At 40.5% G+C, this 19,702-nt stretch overlaps 1 protein-coding gene across 1 annotated transcript in view; it reads right to left on the bottom strand.

Moving 5' to 3' along the window:
- Positions 1–19,702, bottom strand: part of hdac11 (histone deacetylase 11) — a 118,145-nt gene that overhangs the window by 54,837 nt on the left and 43,606 nt on the right. The window contains exons 6-7 of the mRNA XM_041191117.1: positions 3,273–3,315; positions 1,532–1,608 (exon numbers count right to left, since the gene is read on the bottom strand). Coding sequence (XP_041047051.1) covers positions 1,532–1,608; positions 3,273–3,315 — 120 coding nt within the window. The remainder of the gene's footprint in view (positions 1–1,531; positions 1,609–3,272; positions 3,316–19,702) is intronic.

The following is a 19,702-nucleotide window of genomic DNA, read 5'->3' as shown; positions in this document are numbered from 1 at the left end:
TTCTCCAACAATCCTGTTCTAATCTCCCATAACAATCACATAGCACTTCCCCCTCTCCTGTTCAGTTTTCAATTCTGTCATATGGTTAATCAACCTCCTCATCTGATGTTCACTTATGGGCACTTGAATGATAGTAATGTCCACTGGTTGTAGTTTCACTAGCATCAGTCTAACTGACTCACAATTCGCTTTCTTGTCTAGCACTACTGCTACTCCCCATTCCTTTTTGTCTCCTCCCGAGTATATCATTCTCACTTCATCACTCATGAAGTTGCCTATTACTATCCATTGTACTTCACTTAACCCTAGGATGGTTAATTTCTCCTTTTCCATAGCTTTTCTTTCCTGTTCATTGTTTATACATTCCACATTCCTATTTTTCATGTTACCAAGCTTGTATATATGAGGATTTCACTGGATAGCGAACTGGGAGGCCTCACGTCTTCCCTTGCCGAGCGCGACCTCAGGTCTGCCAGTGGTATCACTGTAACCCAGTATACTGCTTATCTCAATTGTGGTGTTGTCATCGACTAAACCAACAGCACAGTGGAAGGCAACGGCAACCCACCCCTGAAAATAGCCAGGAAAATGGTTCAGGATGGCATCAGCAAAAATAGATGTATAAATGGATTGTGAAAAAAGGTGATACTATAAGATGAAATGCAGTCCTAAAGTGGCAATCATCTAATAAGAGTTACAAGATTCAGATCATTGCTCATTATATGTACAAACTAAAATGAAAAGAAGTGGACATATTATCAGTGTTGATAGGACATTTAAAAAAAATTCTGGAAATAATGTTAAATTATGTTATTGCATGAATCTCATGTCTCACCACGGTTTTAACGGAAGCATACAGTTATTCATTTAAAATATTTTAGTATTTCTATTAATATAGCAGAGAGGAATTCAATACAAATAGATTAAGCATGTATGATAACATCACTTACAGAAATGTCCAGGCTAATCCCTTAAAAAAAATTATATATGCATTGAAAAGCCAGAAGTTAAGGGCAATTTAACTTTAGCAAACAGCAAAATGATAATGTTTGGGACATGGATCATTTTGATTGAAACGTCCCCCCTGCAATAAATTTGTTTTGTTGCAATAAACGACTTATTAGAGGGAAATAGGGATGACAGGATATGAGGATGCAAGTTTTTAAAACCATTTAAACCCTTCTTAATTTTAATGAAAAGTGTTTTCTTTAATAGTTAAGCTGTTTAGTGTTACAGGAATAAACCAATTAATGTATTCGTATTACTATAATATTAATTTCATTTCAACAAAACAACTAAAAAATGCAATCCAGGAAGACATAATTTTCCCTCAGTCTGTTGTCAGATTGAGGAATTTACACTTAAAGATGATCAATAACATTTATATTGTAATAATCATTGAAATACATTTTATAGTCATAACTGTAAGTAATGAGTTGCACCTTATAAAGGCAATTAGTTTTTACATTTTGCTTCACAGTATCTTATAGTCAGATACAAAATTTCACTATTATTTACTCTACATTCTCACCTTAATTGCTAAAGTTATGTCAGCATAAGCACAAAATCCTCCTCCTTGTTCACTTGAGCAATGGTGAAAGCCACCACCTAACAGAAGGAAAGTAATGATTATTATAAAGCCGATAAAGTTGAACTTGATAACAATAGTTAAAAAATTAATAATTAGTCTATGCACAAGCTAATATTTAACATAAAATAATTAAATCGACTGAAATGCCTAGCTATAAAATTTAGAGTTTAGGAATAATGAATAAGCCTATTAGCAGTTTGATATTATAAACTTGCTTTTTTTTTGAAAAAAACAAGAGCTAAGTGGATAGCCATAAGGAGCAATGCTCTTATGCATGGAACAAAGATGATCATATAATCTCAAGCATAGTGAAGTCACAGATGATTATGAAACATTATAGGCTATTTAAATTTAGTAAGGTGTTAGCTTGACTCAGAAGCTCACTTTAAAAACTTGAGTACATAAGTTTTGGCACTCCGATGCTTAACTGAGGGAGGGCAGCACTGTTGGAGATATACCTTTCAGAGGAGAATTTAAACTGGGGTCCTATCGGTCCTTTCAGATGGAGGCAAAGGCTCCCATGGAACTCAACCAACATCATTAAAGACAGATTACCTTTTCATTTATCTCATTGCTATATTTGGGCCCTTACTGTCCACAAATTAGATGCAGCATTTCTCTCACTACAAGAGTGGGTGCAGTTCAAAAGTAACACAGTGGCTGTGCAGCACTTTTAGACATAAAGGACACTATTATAAATGCAGGCTCTTCCTTCTTTTAATATTCCAAAAATATTTATTGAATGTTCTGCTCCTAACTTGTTGTGAAAATGTGTTTACTACAGGGATGTTCAAAAGAAGGCAGACTAAAATTATATTGCTGCACCTTAGCTTGGAATAAGGCAGCTTGAACAATTTAAGAGCTACTTTGAACACGTTTCCAAAATAATCTTTCGATAAATATACTGGGAACTAAGACAAATAAATACAGCCAGCACAGTACTGTGGACTTCTCTAGACCACTCTGGTGTTCTTAAATGATGTATGATGTTGCAAAGGTGCTAGGCATCAAAAGTAGCACTTCAAAACTAGTCTTCAAAACTAACCAAAACTTTATGATATCAATAAACTGCCTCTGAACACGATGATTTTACCCAATTCATTGTGCTTGAAAAGTCAAATCGATTTGTTTCCATCACAACTGAAAGGGGATTCGTTAATCTGGGATTAACAAATACAACAGACACATTTAGATTTAACATTTAATCTTAAAAAAAAAATAATTGAGCAAGTCATACAAATCTGGTTTGTCAAGCCTTCTCGGGAGTATTACAAAGAATACTGGCTATTATTATAAGCATGTAATAGCCTCAACATTAGTAATTTTCATCATTTGCTTGGATGTACTGCAGGACAAATAACCTGGGCTGTCAAGGTGATAAAGACAGCTGTTTTTATAGATCAGCAAACTGACATATAAGAAAAGCAGTGAAGGCTGATGAAATTTATTTGCAATAACAAAGCTTTTAATTTCATGTTGTACAGAGTTACCTGATATTGGAAGCTCTGATGTTGCAATAAATTTGCCTCTACATTCAGCTAGCTGACTGATGAACTATAAAAACAATCCACTGTCACACTAACAGTACAGATTATTTCTTCAACAGTAAATTAAAATTCTAATCTAAATGACGTATATATGGCCTACAAATATTTTCAGTAATTAAGTTTCTGCTACCTACCAACATTGATTGCCCATCCCCGGTCGATAGCAAGTTTCCCAGCCTAAACATTAGAAACACATAAAGGAAACAAATTATTACTGCAACAAAGCTTGCACGACCAGCAGTTTATAAAGCAATTCTATTTGCAGCGTGGTCAATAGGATATATACTTGAGAAATAAACAGCTAACTACTAATGCTAAAAAGATACACTACATAGTTTCAAGAAACACATTTCAGATACGCATTCAACAGAACGTTCACTTCTTAGGAACAATTAGAGTATATCATTGAAACGTACAGCACAGAAGGAGGCGGTTCAGCCCATCATGCTTGTGCTGGCTCATTGCAAAAGCAGTTAAAAATATTGAGTCCCACATCTCTACTTTTTGTCAGTAACATTGTAAGTTCCTTGTTCTCAAGTAATGACCAACCCCCTTTTAAAATTAATTATGTAATCAGCTTCCACCACCTTTTCAGGCACAGTGTCCAGATCCCGACAACTTTGACTGAAAAGGTTTCTCCTCATCTTCCCTCTTGATCTTTTGCCAAGGATTTTGAATCAATGGCCACTAAATTATTGACCCACTCTGTACAGGGAATAATTTTTCTCAATCTACTCTATCAAAGCCACTCATCACCATGAAAATCTCTACTAAGTTATCTCGTAACCTTCTCTGGTCCAAAGAGAACACAACTTTTCCAATCTCTCCTCACAACTGTAGTTCCTCATCCCAGGTAATATCCTGGTAAACCCAGGATATTAACTCTAATGCTTCATCTTTCCTAAACATGGTGGCTAGAATCGCCCACATTACCAACCAATGATTTACATGATGGCATGATATCTTTGCTTTTACATTTCATTCCTCTATTTATAAGTTATTTTATCAACCCACCCCTGCCACCATTGTGATAAATATTTCTGTTATTTCTACCTTTGCTTCTTTCAACAATCCAGGATGCATTCCATCTGGACCAGGTGACTTATCAATTTTCATGAATGCTTATCTTTTCTGTACATCTTTTCTATCTATTACTATTCTGTCCATAACTTGCCTCTCCTCTTTTAGTGTATCCTTCATGTCATCCACCCCCTTTGTGAAGGCTGATACAAATACAGCACCTATAATATATTGAAAAAAGTGATGATCTCAAGATTCCTTGCAGGTGGCACTTTCAATGTAACATTACATGACCAATTGACTGCAATGGGGCAGTGCCTAATATGACAGGACAGAGCCCCCACTGAACCCTCAGAACAAAAACTAGCATTTCCTGGGAAAAAAAAAATCATTTCCAGGAGAAACAAAGTTGAGTGGAACTTTATATGAAATACCACAGTGTGGTGAAATGAAGTTTCATGAATTTAAACACTACCTATAAAAATGTGAAAGTTCAACACATATAAACACAGAGCTATACATGTTAAAAAACTGTAAAAGCTTGCCAGGAAGCTACTGAATCTACAAAAAGAATATTTAAATACAAAAATCTGCTTACATACTTCAGACAGCAGCTCATCTACTTTAAAAAGGGCTACACTGCAGCAATAATATGTTGGGGGCAGCCTTAACAAGGTGAGAGTGAGACTTCAGCCTCAGGGACAGGAAGCCCCACCCCTGAGAGCTGCCGACCAATCTGATCCATCGGCAGTTGAGTAGTCCCAGCAGTGCCAGAACGTAATGGTGGCCGGTGCTGGGACTAAAAGTAGTCCCTGGGAAGATCACAGATGCTGGACTGAAAGACAAATCTCGGGTTTTGGTCGGGCAGGTTCAGGGCCACTAACAAGGTGGGTTTGTGGGGGGGAGGGCAAGTTCAAGAGGTTGGCGGGGGGGGGGGGGCAAAAAGTGGGGCTAAACTTGGGGGCTGGTCCTGATGGGCACAGGGCCTGCCCCCCACCACAGGTGATACACCCCTCCCTTACTGCCTTTTACCCCAAGTTGCAAAAGTAGTGGGTTGGCCACTTTCCTTCTGACTTCCCCTACCCACCGTGTTGTGGTGGCAGCAGAAAAAGGCCCTTAAGTAACCTTTAATTGCCAATGAATGGCCTCAATAGTCCTAAGGGCAGGCAGGCTGGCTGATGCAATACCTATCCACCATAATATGGGGGCAGCTCAGGGGTGGGCTAGCTATTCATTTTATTTTATGACACCCACCCCACATCTAATACACCAGTTAGGGGGACCATATATTATATCACACACCAATTCCCTCCATACCCATCTTAGTTTGCATAAATCAAAGGCTGTTCACACAAATTTCAAATTTGCCAATATTGCTTTTAACCATTACTGAACAGTCATAATACAACAACATTAACAGCAGAAAACCTACTCCAATACTGATCACACTCAGTAAGCCTTAGGGAGCAATTTCCAAACTGAAATAAGCAGATGCTCTCCTAAACATGCACAATAGGCCTGTAATTAGAGAGATGTGAACCCAAACCACAGGCAACAAAGCCCCATACATTCCACCCCACAACGCCACCCATATGATCATCATTAAATGATATGTGAAATAAATGATATGGTGCTGAGTAAAAATAAATAAGGCCAAGAGTTTCCTTCTTGGGCGCAAGTTAGACAAATTTAACCATGCTTCATGCACATTAGGCACAGCATGTATAGGAAGCTGTAAACAGGGAAGCTTTTCAATGTGACTTATACTTCTGCCTTTAAGAAACAGAAACAGGTCTCCAAGGATAATTTTCAAAAAAGTGCAGGAATAACTGACTGTTTCCTGTTGCACCTGAATACCTAGTCACAATGTTGAGAGACCCCCAAGTAATTACAACTGGAGGATACCATTCGAATCCAAAGCCTTACCAGTTTCATGGGCAGTGATTCATTCAGATGGAAGATTTGTGGACGGACATGAAAAGATCAAAGTGACCTGGTTGTACTGTCGTAGCTTGTTTACACTCAAAACTCCACAATCTTTACAACCACATAATTTGCATGCATCTAAACTATGAATGTATCAGGACGCAAACGCAGAGGTTGCTTTTATTAGCCAATATAAGTGTATAATATGATTTGAAATGAAATTTAAGGAAATGCAATGTAATATATTTAGTCTAATTCATTTGTGCTAATGACTGCAAAGCCCTGGCCAGGAAATCGTAACTAATTTTCTAACAGTTAGTATTTTTTTGTCTGAAATAGTTAAGGGAACCAAGTCAAAATTTGACCAGTATACGGAATATACAAATAGCAAAGTGAGCTGTGCAAAACTTATTGAAAGCTTTCTCTCGGTTTTAAGCTCCACACAAATGCATGTAAAGCAGTAGTAGGATATCTTTACAGGTCTGTTCCAATTGTATTTTTTTTTTAAATTACACAGCTTTGAGAGACAAAAGCTAAATGGATTGAAAAAATTTCTCCAAAGATTAATAATAATTTTCATAAAGTTTATCATTAGTCCTTCAGCAACTCAAATGTGGAGATAAGCTTCTTTTACACAGAACCAATTTCAGCTTTATAGAACTTTGCTTATATTGCCTTGCTGTGAAATGAAGGGTCAAGACCAGAGATCTTGGCGCAAGAGTTCAGGAAGGTATAAAATCTCATTTCCAGTTAAAATACTTCAGCATTTTTAATGACACTGGGATTATCCACATTTAAAACATATTTAAAGATGAAGTGGTGGATGCAACTCATTGTAGTTCTGCCAGACACCGTTTGAAATAAAGAGGCTGTTCACCATCTGCTGTCAGTCACAATGGTTGCAGAAATGCATGCTGGGTAAGGGGGTGAAATTCAACAAAGCACTTACACATGTACCCGCTAGTGTTAGATCAACGCTGGAAGTATGCAAGCGGAGGCAGTGAAATTGGAACTTGTGCGTGAGTGAGCAGAAGGGCAACCAGGGCAAAAGTGGAACAATGTTTGAGGTAGCAGTGAATGTGGGAGTGATATTGCATGGGAATGAAAGCTCTTTAAAAGAGCCAAAGGCTCTGGGAAGCACAGACCTATTCATAGCAACATGTTGTAAATGACATTGCAAGATTACGTGGTCTTTATCAACTTATTCCTGGGAGTTTAATAATACTTTCAATTCAAAATTTACAACATTTCATGCAACACTTAATTAAAACTTTCTTCTCAGCCTGAGCCTTGATGAGGACTGTCACAGTAACCATATTTGGGATTTTTTTTTTGCTTCTTCCAAGTGATTAGAAAAGCAAAAATCAGGCAAAATGTCTTGCATACGAGTGGTTAACAAATAGAAGTAAAACAGATGTAAGCCTCAGCAGTGAAAAGAAAATGGCCTCCAGCTCAAAATTCACAGCAAACTTTGTTGTAAAATGCTTTTAAAGGATATCAACATGTCATCACTAGAAGGGAAGTGTGCCATGTGATCAGGTCTTGGTTTCACTTTGGTCTATGAGCAGAGCACAGCACACATAGCTCTGCTGCTGATTCTTCAAGCTTTGTACCTTTGTAGAAAAGTTCTCATGTGCTTAGTCTCAATGAATGAACCCACATGTTTACACAATTGCTTATGAGTGATTGGTGTCTATATCATTAGTAAAACACAAGTCTTGAATGACACACAAAGAATATTATTATAAAGGTATTGTTCAATAACTAATTCATTAATGACACAAAGGTCTCGAAGACTCAGAAAACATCCATTCCTGAAATGATGAGTGGGAACTTCCTGGAGGCTTGCTTTATGGGAATGGTTTCTGTATGGCATGGGTCAGTTTTTCAGTTCAAAAGCCTCAGGATATTATGCTGTGAGGCATGACACTATTCACATTATGCCGTAATTTTCATGGGAATTTTCAAGACCCTCACTGAAAGTGAAACATTCATCATAGTTCAGTCCATATTCAAGCCAATAGCGATTGCAAATTTCCTTGATTCTAACTGCAGCCATTTAAACTGAAAATAATTGTGTTGGCGGGCCATTGGGTGACTGGGATAACCATTAAAGCTGTGGAGCTTCAACTCTTCAGTTTGGAGTTGGAGTTATCTCTAAAATTTTTCCCTCTGCTTCTTTCATACCAAGATCCACAGTTTTTCCATCCAGAGTCCTGAGTCTAAAGTATTTTTTCAAGTACCCTCTCCCTCTCCTTCTCAAACATTCAAAGATTGCAATGGTCTTTCCACTGGGATGTCCTCTACTCTGCATTATCATAAACGAGGAGGAGGAGGAGTGGAGGTAAAAGGCATGAAATGTGAGGCAATATGGTTGGAGAATGCAGCACTACTGACCTCCAGCCCTGGGAAAGAATGTTATACCAGAAGCTGTCAGAGGTTCATTGCAGCCTGTGCTGCTTCATCAGATAGGTCATTGCTGCCTCTGTGAAATGCTGTAGGAAGGCCCAAAACCACAGCTTAACTCTGATAAGTCAAAAGAAGAGTGATTATGCCATTTAATTTCTACAGATTCTATTTCTTCCACTCAATCACTAGAAATCCGTGCAACAACAGCCAGGGAGAAGTGAAGTGAGAGACCCCTTCTGCAGGGCATTGTACTTGATACGGCCCTTGTGGAGCAAAGAGACAAGATCATCAACTTCCACAGACTTGCTGGTTTCTGCAGGGTGGGCTCTCAATGAATGTCCACATGAGAGTGAGATCTCCACAACGGGCCCGGACACATTTATCAACAGGATGGGGTTCCACCTATTAAATACAGAAATTGTACAAAGAATCCTGCATGCAAATTCTATGCATCAGGGAAGCTGCTATCTCCCCATTGCTGTTTGCTAAGCCACCATCTATGAATTATTTGGCCACAAAGTACAAGGTAGCAGATGGATTTTGGAGAACAAGGCCTACGTCCTGAAACCATGCCTGGCGGCACTGTTCCATGTCACAACAAATGAAGGACAAAAATGCTATAACTGTGCACACATTGTTGCCCAGCCAATGTAAAGTATCATGGAGGCACTGAAAGCCTGTTTCATGCACCTGCAAGTTGTTTGGGTTCTGGAAAAGCAATCTTTACTAAGTATGCTACCTGGCTTGCCATAGTCATGTGATTTTGCCATGAGGCAAGCTAACTGTAAGCTGCTCTTCCTCTCCAGTTCCATAAAGCCTCTCACTGAGATTACACTGAAAAAGTACAGCTGTCCTTATACATGAAACATGGTGCCAGGAAGTGAAAAAGATAGATTTTTGAACCCTGGAAATTTGGCAGAGAAGACAATGAGAATCCAAGCACAAAAAAGGTTCAAATCTGAAAAAAAAGCTGCTGAAACAAGGGCAAAGCTAAAGCAAACACAAAAGGGACAAAAGGGAAGCACACAAAGGTAACACTGGACGGTGATACATGGCAGAATTGGCAGTTTTTCCACTTATAATGGCAAAACTATGAGATTGCAACAGAATTGCAAACATTAAAAAGCCAGAAAAGATATGAGTAGTTACACTCCTAACAATCCTGGGAAGAGACTACTACGAAGTATATACCACCCTAAATATAACCAACGAACAAAGTAAACAGACGGCAGCGATTTTGAAAGCTTTGAACGAATGCTTGCAACCCCGAATAATTGTTACAGAAGTACAAGGTACACGAGAAACCATTGAACATTAAATAACAGCAGTAACACAGCTTGCAGAATCATCTGAATTCAGACAGCTAAAAGATGACCTAATTAAAGATAGATTAGTCTTAGGCATGAGAGGCTCCTTGACGAGAGCAAGTCTATTGAAAGACAAGAAACTGACGCTAAAGAAAGCAACAGACGTCGAAATTTGGGAGTTGTGAAACATCAGCTAGAGCATATGAATGACAGAGCAGACCACTAGATATATTATGCTGAGAGGTAATCCAAGCCAAAAGAGTGCAGCAATCGCAGACAAAGAGCAGGGGCAAATACCGTGGAGGACAGCATGCACAGGAAAAGTAGGATTGTCCAGCATCGAGAAAGCAGTGTTTTAACTGAAAGAAGCAGAATCATTTCACACACAAGTGTTTGGCAAGAGGAAAGCGAAACAAACCTATACAGATGGCCATGAAGTGATATCAGCAAAAGAGTCTGATGAAGAACTATATACCATACAACAGGCTGGTTTAGTCAAGTCTATAGGAGACAAATGGTATGCGACTGTTACCATGATAGCCGCAGAGGAAGAGTATCAAACGAACAAGAAATGCCAGACACTGGTGCTGCATGCAGATCTGTGTGAAGTGGCCCAACATAACAATCCAAAAATGAAGTCCTCAAAAGTAAGATTGAGCCTATATGATGGCATGATACTCACGAGGGGACAAATTAGTCTGACAATCCAAAGCAATGGCAAGAAGGAAGTTCCAGAGTTCCAGCTCATAAATGGGACACAATGGCCACTTATCTCAGCTACAGCAAGTCTAAAGCTTGGATAGATAACCCTAAATGTGCCAATAGAGAAAGGAAAATGAAAGATCCCACAGCAAGGGAGACAATATGGAAATAAACCACGGGGTGGTTACCAACTACAATCAGTGCAAGGAAATGCATGAGCAGAAGGTAAATGAAGCAGTTCTACAGTACACATCAGAGCTAAACTGGAAGATTTGAAGGGCAAGATTCCAGCTGAGTGTATACCATTGATAACGCACGATAAAGTATTCAATAAACCTAGCTGTGCGAGATCAAAACAAACAGTAACGCAGATTGCAGAATCAACTGAATTCGGACAGCTAAGAGATAACCTGATTAAAGATAGATTAGTCTTAGGCAACATAGATACAACTCAAAAGGTACCAGGAGGAAAGAATGACCCGTGGAACTAGAGGACCCCATGTTCCCAATTCGATTAGTGGTTGCCCTCAGAGGATTCTGCACTGACAGCTTCCAGGTCAGCCAGACAGAGAGCAACTGGTGACACAGGTCTTCAGCCAATGGTAATCTCCAACCCAACCTTTGTAATCCCCCTACATTAAACACACCAAATCATGTGGCATGATTACAACTCAAGTAATATGAGAAGCAAGATAATTTAAAAGTAACATATCTTTTATTCAGTAACAAGGTGCAATTAAACTTGGTCAACAAACAGTGAGAAAGTGCTTAGGCTAAACTATTATCTTGAAAAACTCAGCAGGTCTTATTTTTATTTTTATTTTTGTTTTGGATTTCCAGCATCTGTAGTTTTTTGCTTTTAAACAATTATCTTTACTGACAACATCTAAAAAAATGTTTATTCAACAAGATGCAAAGACAGAAAATTGGACTGTTTACAAATTAGAAGTTACAGACGGTAAGGTCCATTACCCTCCAAATAAAGCAGCAGGTAAACTTAACAGCTGAGACACTCAGTGCAGCATCTTTACATTGTAACAGAAAGACATGCTAATGGACTAAAAGTCCAGCGTCGGTAACAGTGGTGTAGTGGTGAAGTATCAAGCTCTGCACCAAGAATTGCAAAGATTTTGAGACACCAATTTTAATTTTTTTTTAAATAATGAAGATTTTTTTCCCCACTCGAATGGGCCTGCATGATTGCTTTTAACAAAACTAAAAATATAAAAATATATACAGTGGCAGAAGTCAAAAACAAAAAAGCTGCATGACGAATCCCCGAGAATGAGAAAGAGCAACAGGAAAAGCTGGGCTTTACACCCTACCTCATTTCCCCAATACACCCTCAAAAACAAGATTGTTGCTGAATCATGGGAAGGGGCATCATCTTCAGGTTGGCTGTAGAGGTCTCAACCAGATCCCAAAGGTCATGAACAACCTTTTGATAAAAGGTGGCTATCTCATGCCATCATCCCTGGAAACCACCACTGACCACAGCAGTCAAAAGGCACAAATGATGGTTGATCAACCAGAGGTAAATGCCATGCGAGGATCTGATGCCTCCTCTTTCAGCTACAGATCCCTGAAGTCCTCTTCCACTCTGACCCATTGCTGACCCTCTACAATAGAGACCGGGCACATTTCCCACCACAAGGCCTCTTCTGAATCTCCCCAAACCCTCGAACTGACAAACTTAGGTGGCTGCTGAGGCAGGTGCATCAGCTGCTGAGTGGGTGTGGCACAGAGTAAGTGAGGAGGTTGCACTATCAAATGAAGAAAGGTGCCCTGGTCTCCTCCCTCCTGCACCTCATCATCCTTACGGTGCAGTGTGGGGATGGAAAGGCCAACATCCCTTCTCCCAATTTCTTCCCTGGGGCTGCTCCACCTCCTCCTCATAATTGTTTTCCCTGTTCTGTCAGCCTCTCCCCTTCATGTTGCAGACCTCTACAGTTCTGTAAGAAGGAAAAATGAAAGGATTAGAATGGTGCAGCTGTGCATACTAAGATGCAGCCCTAGGAGACAAAACGGGCTCACCTTGCGATGAGCTGGTGCCACTAACCTCAGAGCATGCCACCATTATGCCACACAACGTGGTTTCTTGCATCTGAAGACATTCTCCTCATGGAGTCAAGTGCTTTAAAAGCAGCAATTCTCCACAATGTCTCGCACAGAGAAAAGGGAATACCATTTTGCACAGATCATTGACAGCACATAAGCAGTGCAGGTGTCCAGCTACCAGCTTGTTTGGAGGATCTGCTGCTCATTGCTGCTTTTGCAGGGAACTTTGCAGACATTGCAACCAATCCTTAAGCAGGGGATGCTTCTGTCTAATTCAATTACAGGACACATTTAAAACCCTGTCTTTCAGGGTGAAGATAATTAAGGAGATGGTCAACACATTGGCTGCTGGGTGCAGATCTTTGTATACAAAAACATCTGGCCTGAACATCAAAAGACTAACTCCTTTTTGACACCTGCTGCTAGGACACTAGCTAGAGCTTTTAAACAAGTTTTTCCTTTTAAATAGGAGGAAATAAAACTGGAACATGCTGGGAATGGTAAGAGGCAATAACTGCAAGGTAAAAAAGATCTGCAATAATTTGGTTTCCTGATACTCTTTGCTGGCAGAGTTAGTTTTTTATTTTATTAATTCATGGGATGTGAGCTTCGCTGGCTAGGCCAGCATTTATTGCCCATCCCTAATTGCCCTTGAGAAGGTGGTGGTGAGCTGCCTTCTTGAACCGCTGCAGTCCATGTGGTGCAGGTACATCCACAGTGTTGTTAGGGAGGGAGTTCCTGGATTTTGACCCAGCAACAGTGAAAGAATGGCGATATATTTCCAAGTCAGGATGGTGAGTGGCTTGGAGGGGAACTTCCAAGTGATGATGTTCCCATGTGTCTGCTGCCCTTGTTCTTCTAGATGGTAGCAATCGTGGGCTTTGAAAGTGCTGCCTCAGGAGGCTTGGTGAGTTCCTGCAGTGCATCTTGTAGGTGGTACACTACTGCCAACATGCGTCAGTGGCAGAGGGAGTGAATGTTTGTGGAAGGGGTGCCAATCAAGCAGGCTGCTTTGTCCTGGGTGGTGCTGAGCTTCTTGTGTGTTGTTGGAGCTGCACTCATCCAGGCAAGTAGAGAGTATTCTATCACACTCCTGACTTGTGCCCTGTAGATGGTGGATAGGCTTTGGGGTGTCAGGTGGTGAGTTACTCACCTTAGGATTCCTAGCCTCTGACCTGCTCTTTTATCCAGTATTTATATGGATAGTCCATTTCACTTTGTGGTCAATGGTAACCCCCTGGGTGTTGATGGTGTGGCATTCAATGATGATAACGCCATTGAATGTCAAGGGGCAATGGTTATTTTCTCTATCATTGGAGATGGTCATTGCCTGGCACTTGTGTGGCATGAATGCAACTTGCCACTTGTCAGCCCAAATCTGGATAATGTCCAGGTCTTGCTCCATTTCGACATGGACTGCTTCAGTATCTGAGGAATCGAGAATGGTTCTGAACATTGTGCAATCCCCACTTCTGACCTTATGATGAAAGGGAATAAGTTAACATAAACTGCCAGGTCAGATCATTGCACTTTTTCCAGCGCTGGTCCTGTCCATGCAATCAGCGGAGTGACGCTCAGGCAAATCCACCTCCTCTCGGCAGCTAGATTTCCTTCTCAGCGTCCCCAGTTGCCAGGCACAGGATCTTTCTACTTCATGGGGGTGGGATGGCAGGCCCTCATCTCCAAAATTTATAGCTCTCTTTTTTGCATCATCTTGCAACATTTCTGTGAAAACGGGGATGTTCAGATACTCTGTATTTTTCAGAAATTTTCAGCTAAAATGAAGTTGTTTCAGGCCAAACAGATAAGTGTTCTGACATTTACCTCACGTACCCACCCTCCCCTCCCCTCCCATCCCATCCCACTACCAACCTCCAGGCCTCACTTGAGGAATGGCACCTGTCCTGAGCTTTTTAATCTTGGGGCACGTGATTGGTTTTCAGGGGAAGCCACTGGCAATGCGGAGATCCTAGATTCAGTATACTTTGAATACAGTGCAGTGAGCATGTTTCCAGGCAGTTTTGCATCAGGTAGATTGGGGTGTAAAACATCTTAATTCATGGCACATGTTGACGTTTGCACCAGCATTGTCCAATACTTTCACCACTTGCCACATATGCAGAATCAGCCAGGGATAATATGTGACAAATTGATTCTCTAATTTACCCAAACATCCTCTCACATTTCAAACATCGATAAGTTTGTTATTAGGAAGTGGCAACAAGAGCATGAGAGAGGTGCTGGTCTGACTGACGATGAGAAAGCCTGTACTTTAGCAAAAACTGCAGCAAAGAAACAGAGGTTGGAAAAAATCAGGCTTAAATCTCACAACGCATGGGTGTTGGGATTTGCTGTTGTGAAAAGAAACAAAAAGCCAGTGTAAAAAAAACTTCGACCAAAGCCAGGCGAGCAGTTCAAAAAAAGCATTTCCAAAGCATAAACAAGTTTGATTGGTCACTAAGAGGAAGCTGCCTAAGTCGAGTGGGCAAAATCAGTCAACTGAAAACAAATTTGCATTATCAACAGCAGAATTTGACACACTTTCTCTGAGCTGGTGACTTTGGCTATAGCTACAAAGCAACGTGGACTCTGCCTTGAAAAAACAAATTGTTTTCAGATAGAGAATTGGTGAAATAAATCATCTGTACAACTATGGGAAGCTTTGCTTGAAAATTATGAAGCAAAGGCAAAAACACAATATCATGCAAAATGTTAAAAATCTGCAGCTGAGTCATCAGACAGCTGCTCTCCAACGGCAAGATCTGTCGCAACATCATGAAGGCTACCTGCATGCTTAGTTAACGATACGTGTCATTTTCGGTGGCATCCGAGATGCTGCACAGTTCATTTTCTGGATTTGTTTTCTCTCTGAAGACTTGGAGATTCACCAAGAACTGGCAATTTCTGGACTGAAAAACTGCTCTTGAAGCATTGACACTTTTGATGTTTTCAAAGGTGTCGTGGAAAAGTTTGAATTGTATTTGAAGTTAGCTTCTTGGTTAGTTAGGGATAGTGCATCTGCAATAATTGAACAAAAATCTAGATTCTGTCAGTCTGCTGAAGTAGCATTCGATTGCAAACAGCATTGATGGCAATGATTTGGTCTCTTTTCACTGCATTTTTCCCCAAGAAAATTTCTATGCTCCAATGTAAGGCGGGGGGAGACATAATAGAAGATTGGATGAGCACGATTGTTAAAATCGAGAATCGTCAATTTTGACCGCAATAGCACTCTGAACCATCACCAGTTTGTGAAATTGTTGGAAGAAGTGAAGTCAGATTTCATCAAAATCATCTATTTGCATTTGTATGATAACTTGAGTTGTGGAAAGGTCTCGCAATGATTTGCTGCCTTGCTCACTCCAATCTGAGACTTTCTTGCCGAGAAAGGAAAAGGTGGTGATTTGCTCTGTTGATGTGTGGCAATGCGACTTGAATTTTCAGATCCACGTTGCTGCCTACTTGAACAAACTGAAACTGAAACTTCAGGGAAAGGGAAAGACGATTTGCAATTTGGCGCAGAACGTGCAAGCATTTCATTCAAAACCAAAACTTTCTGTGGTGCACAGGAAGAGTCAGGATTTCACACACCTGCCAGATCTGCAACAATAGGCGGCAGATGAGGATTCTGATCAGCAGCACTATGTGAAGTGGTTAGGGAATCTGCTCAGCAAATTTGACAAGCGCTTCTCTGATTTTGAAAGTTTCAGGCTGGCCTTTCAGTTCATATGAGATTCAGTTCACCATGACATCTATAGCTCCCAACTATCTCAAGGTCTCCAAAGTATGCTCTCTCTGGACAGGCCCGGTTTCAAAGTGGATTTGCCTTCATTTCAAAACTAGATCAATCATCAGCAAAAGATGAATCTGCCTTGATGCTGTGCAATCATCTTTAAAAAGAAAACAAGTTCATGGTTCTCCACCCAGACATTGCATAGCTGTTTTTGATGTTCAGCTCAAAGTGGCTCTAGGAATCACTTTTTCTGCAGTAACTTTTCAGAATTCGAAATATTGGTCACTGATACTGGATATAAAGCTGGAGGCGGAGTTGAGATGCTCAGTCTGTGAAAAGTTTCTGCCAAATTTCAGGTTGTTGGTGAAAGAAAAAGATTGCGAAATATTGTACGGAACATTTAATTTGCAAAAACAAATACATTATCAGGCTACTACGCTCCATTTATTTTGTCAGTACATACATACTACTGCTGATACTTTTTTTCTGGATCAATATTCACTGTATACTATTGTGCATTATTCTAAACTCCTATACTTAGCATGTTTACTGTGTATCAACATTGTTTGCTGCTGGTTTAAAACTACAAACCTGTTCTCAAAAGACTGTTTTTTATTATTAATATTGCCTCCTCTGGAGATCCCCAGCAACACAGGTGTCAATCTTCAGACAATTCGATTCACTCCAAGAAACGACTGAAGGCACTGGACACTGCAATGACTATGGGCCTTGACAATATTCCGATAATAGTACTGAAGGCTGCAGAATTAGTTGCATTCCTAGCCAAGCTCCTGCAATACAGCTACAACACTGGTGTCTACCTGGCAATGTGGAAAATTGCCCAGGTATTTCCTGTACTAAAAAAGCCGGACAAGTCCAATCCAGCCAATCACCGTCCCATCAGTCTGCTCTTAATCATCAGTAAAGTGATGGAAGGAATCATCAACATTGCTATCAAGTGGCACTTGCTTAACAATAACCTGCTCATTGATGCTCAATTTGGTTTCCTCCAGGGCCACACAGCTCCTGGCCTCATTACAGCCTTGATTTAAATATGGACAAAAAAGCTGAACTCCCAAAGTGAGGTGAGAGTGAGGCACAAGGGTGAGCAGCTAGTGGGCACCTTAACCAAACCCTGTATTATGGGGGTGGGCGGGAAGGTGGTGGACTAGCCTCCCAACGTATTTTATATGTCCCTGCTAGAAATGTAAAACCCAGACCATTGTTCTAAATTTCTGTTTGAATACTGCTTATGTCCTATCAATTTTAAAACTAAAGTTTAACATTTATCTCAGTTCCATTAGATTAATCATTGGAAGATATTGCTATTGTTTCTGCACTTAATTCCATTAAATGCCATCAAAAATTATTTTATTTTTTGCAGGAGGAAGAGATTCAGATCACTGGACATTAGAACCTGTACAAGCCAAACAGGTTTTACCTGACCAGGGTTGGGAACATTGTCCTCACAAGGCAACGGGACATGTACAAAAAAACAGATATTCTGCCAAGGCGCTTCAAAGGAGCATTATAAAAAACAAAAGGGGTGACTAGATAAGCATATGAGGGAAAGGGAATAGAGGGTTATGTCAATAGAATTAGATGGGGAAAGACAGGCAGAGGTACAAGTGAAGCATAAATGCTGACATTGTTTGGTTGGCCAACTGGCCTGATTCTGTGCTGTAAAGTTCTGTGATTTTGCTTTGCATCAACGAGATCAGCTGCATTGAACGCTCAACTTTTCATGTATTATTTTACCTACATGACATCTTTTATTGTTCATTTTACAATCTTGATACTAAATAGGATATTAGCATGTATAATGATATGACACAGCTGTGGGTGAATAACACCATACTACAATCATGCAGCACATAATCCAAGCAGACAATATCACTCTCAGCAACAGCACAAGGACATCAGTTACATATTCTTGACACTCTCTACCCTCCAACCTAGCATGTGCATAGTAGATCACCAAGTGCATTATAAAATGACAGGTATGTGGGAGTTACTTTCTTGTATCTCTCAATTCATAGTTCAGATGACAAGCTTCACTTTCCTTTGTCATCACTTAAAAGCTTGAGGAGATTACAACTTTATAAAGTAAAGCAAGGTAACAACCTATCTGGAATATTAAACATCTTACATTTGGGTGTGCTTCCTTATAGCTTTTCCAATATAAATTCCTATATCCGCATTGAAAATGGAAACTGTAGATGTAAATTTATCATGTTGTAATTACATCCTTTCATCAGTGGAAGTACTGCAGCATCACAATCAAGTGTAGTCTCCAGGCCTAATTACCCAATCATCTCCATTCTATCTGGGACCGTTGGTGTCACAAGAGACAGCCTTGCACCAACTCACCAAAGGTTCCTTTGACGGCATCTTCCAAACCCAAAATCTACAAGTGAGCAGGATTGATTTTACACACTAAGATAAAAGCAAAAAACTGCGGATGCTGGAAATCCAAAACAAAAACAAAAATACCTGGAAAAACTCAGCAGGTCTGGCAGCATCGGCGGAGAGGAAAACAGTTAACGTTTCGAGTCCACATGACTCTTCAACAGAACTAAGGAAAAACAGATAGCCTAGTGGGGGTGGGGTGGGGTGAAGAAATCGAAAAAGGCTAAAAGATAGAGATAAAACAATGGATGGAAATACATTTAAAAATAATGGAAATAGGTGGGAAAAGAAAAATCTATATAAATTATTGGAAAAAACAAAAAGGGGAAAATTGGAAAGGGGGTGGGGATGGAGGAGAGAGTTCATGATCTAAAGTTGTTGAACTCAATATTCAGTCCGGAAGGCTGTACAGTGCCTAGTCGGAAGATGAGGTGCTGTTCCTCCAGTTTGCGTTGAGCTTCACTGGAACAATGCAGCAAGCCAAGGACGGACATGTGGGCATGAGAGCAGGGTGGAGCGTTGAAATGGCAAGCGACAGGGAGGTCTGGGTAATGCTTGCGGACAGACCGAAGGTATTCTGCAAAGCGGTCACCCAGTCTGTGTTTGGTCTCTCCAATGTAGAGAAAACAGCATTGGGAGCAATGAATGCAGTAGACTAAGTTGAGGGAAGTGCAAGTGAAATGCTGCTTCACTTGAAAGGAATGTTTGGGCCCTTGGATGGTGAGGAGAGGGGAAGTGAAGGGGCAGGTGTTGCATCTTCTGTGGTTGCATGGGAAGGTGCTGTGGGAGGGGGTTGAGGTGTAGGGGGTGATGGAGGAGTGGACCAGGGTGTCCCGGAGGGAACGATCCCTATGGAATGCTGCCAGATGGGGGGGTGAAGGGAAGATGTTTGGTGGTGGCATCATACTGGAGTTGGCGGAAATGGTGGAGGATGATCCTTTGAATGCGGAGGCTGGTGGGGTGATAAGTGAGGACAAGGGGGACCCTATCATGTTTCTGG

This window comes from Carcharodon carcharias, chromosome 7 (genome assembly GCF_017639515.1).
Source record: "Carcharodon carcharias isolate sCarCar2 chromosome 7, sCarCar2.pri, whole genome shotgun sequence".
In the NCBI taxonomy this organism is placed as follows: Eukaryota; Metazoa; Chordata; class Chondrichthyes; order Lamniformes; family Lamnidae; genus Carcharodon; species Carcharodon carcharias.
Note: the sequence above shows the minus strand (reverse complement) of the source record. Positions and strands in the feature narration are given on the sequence as shown.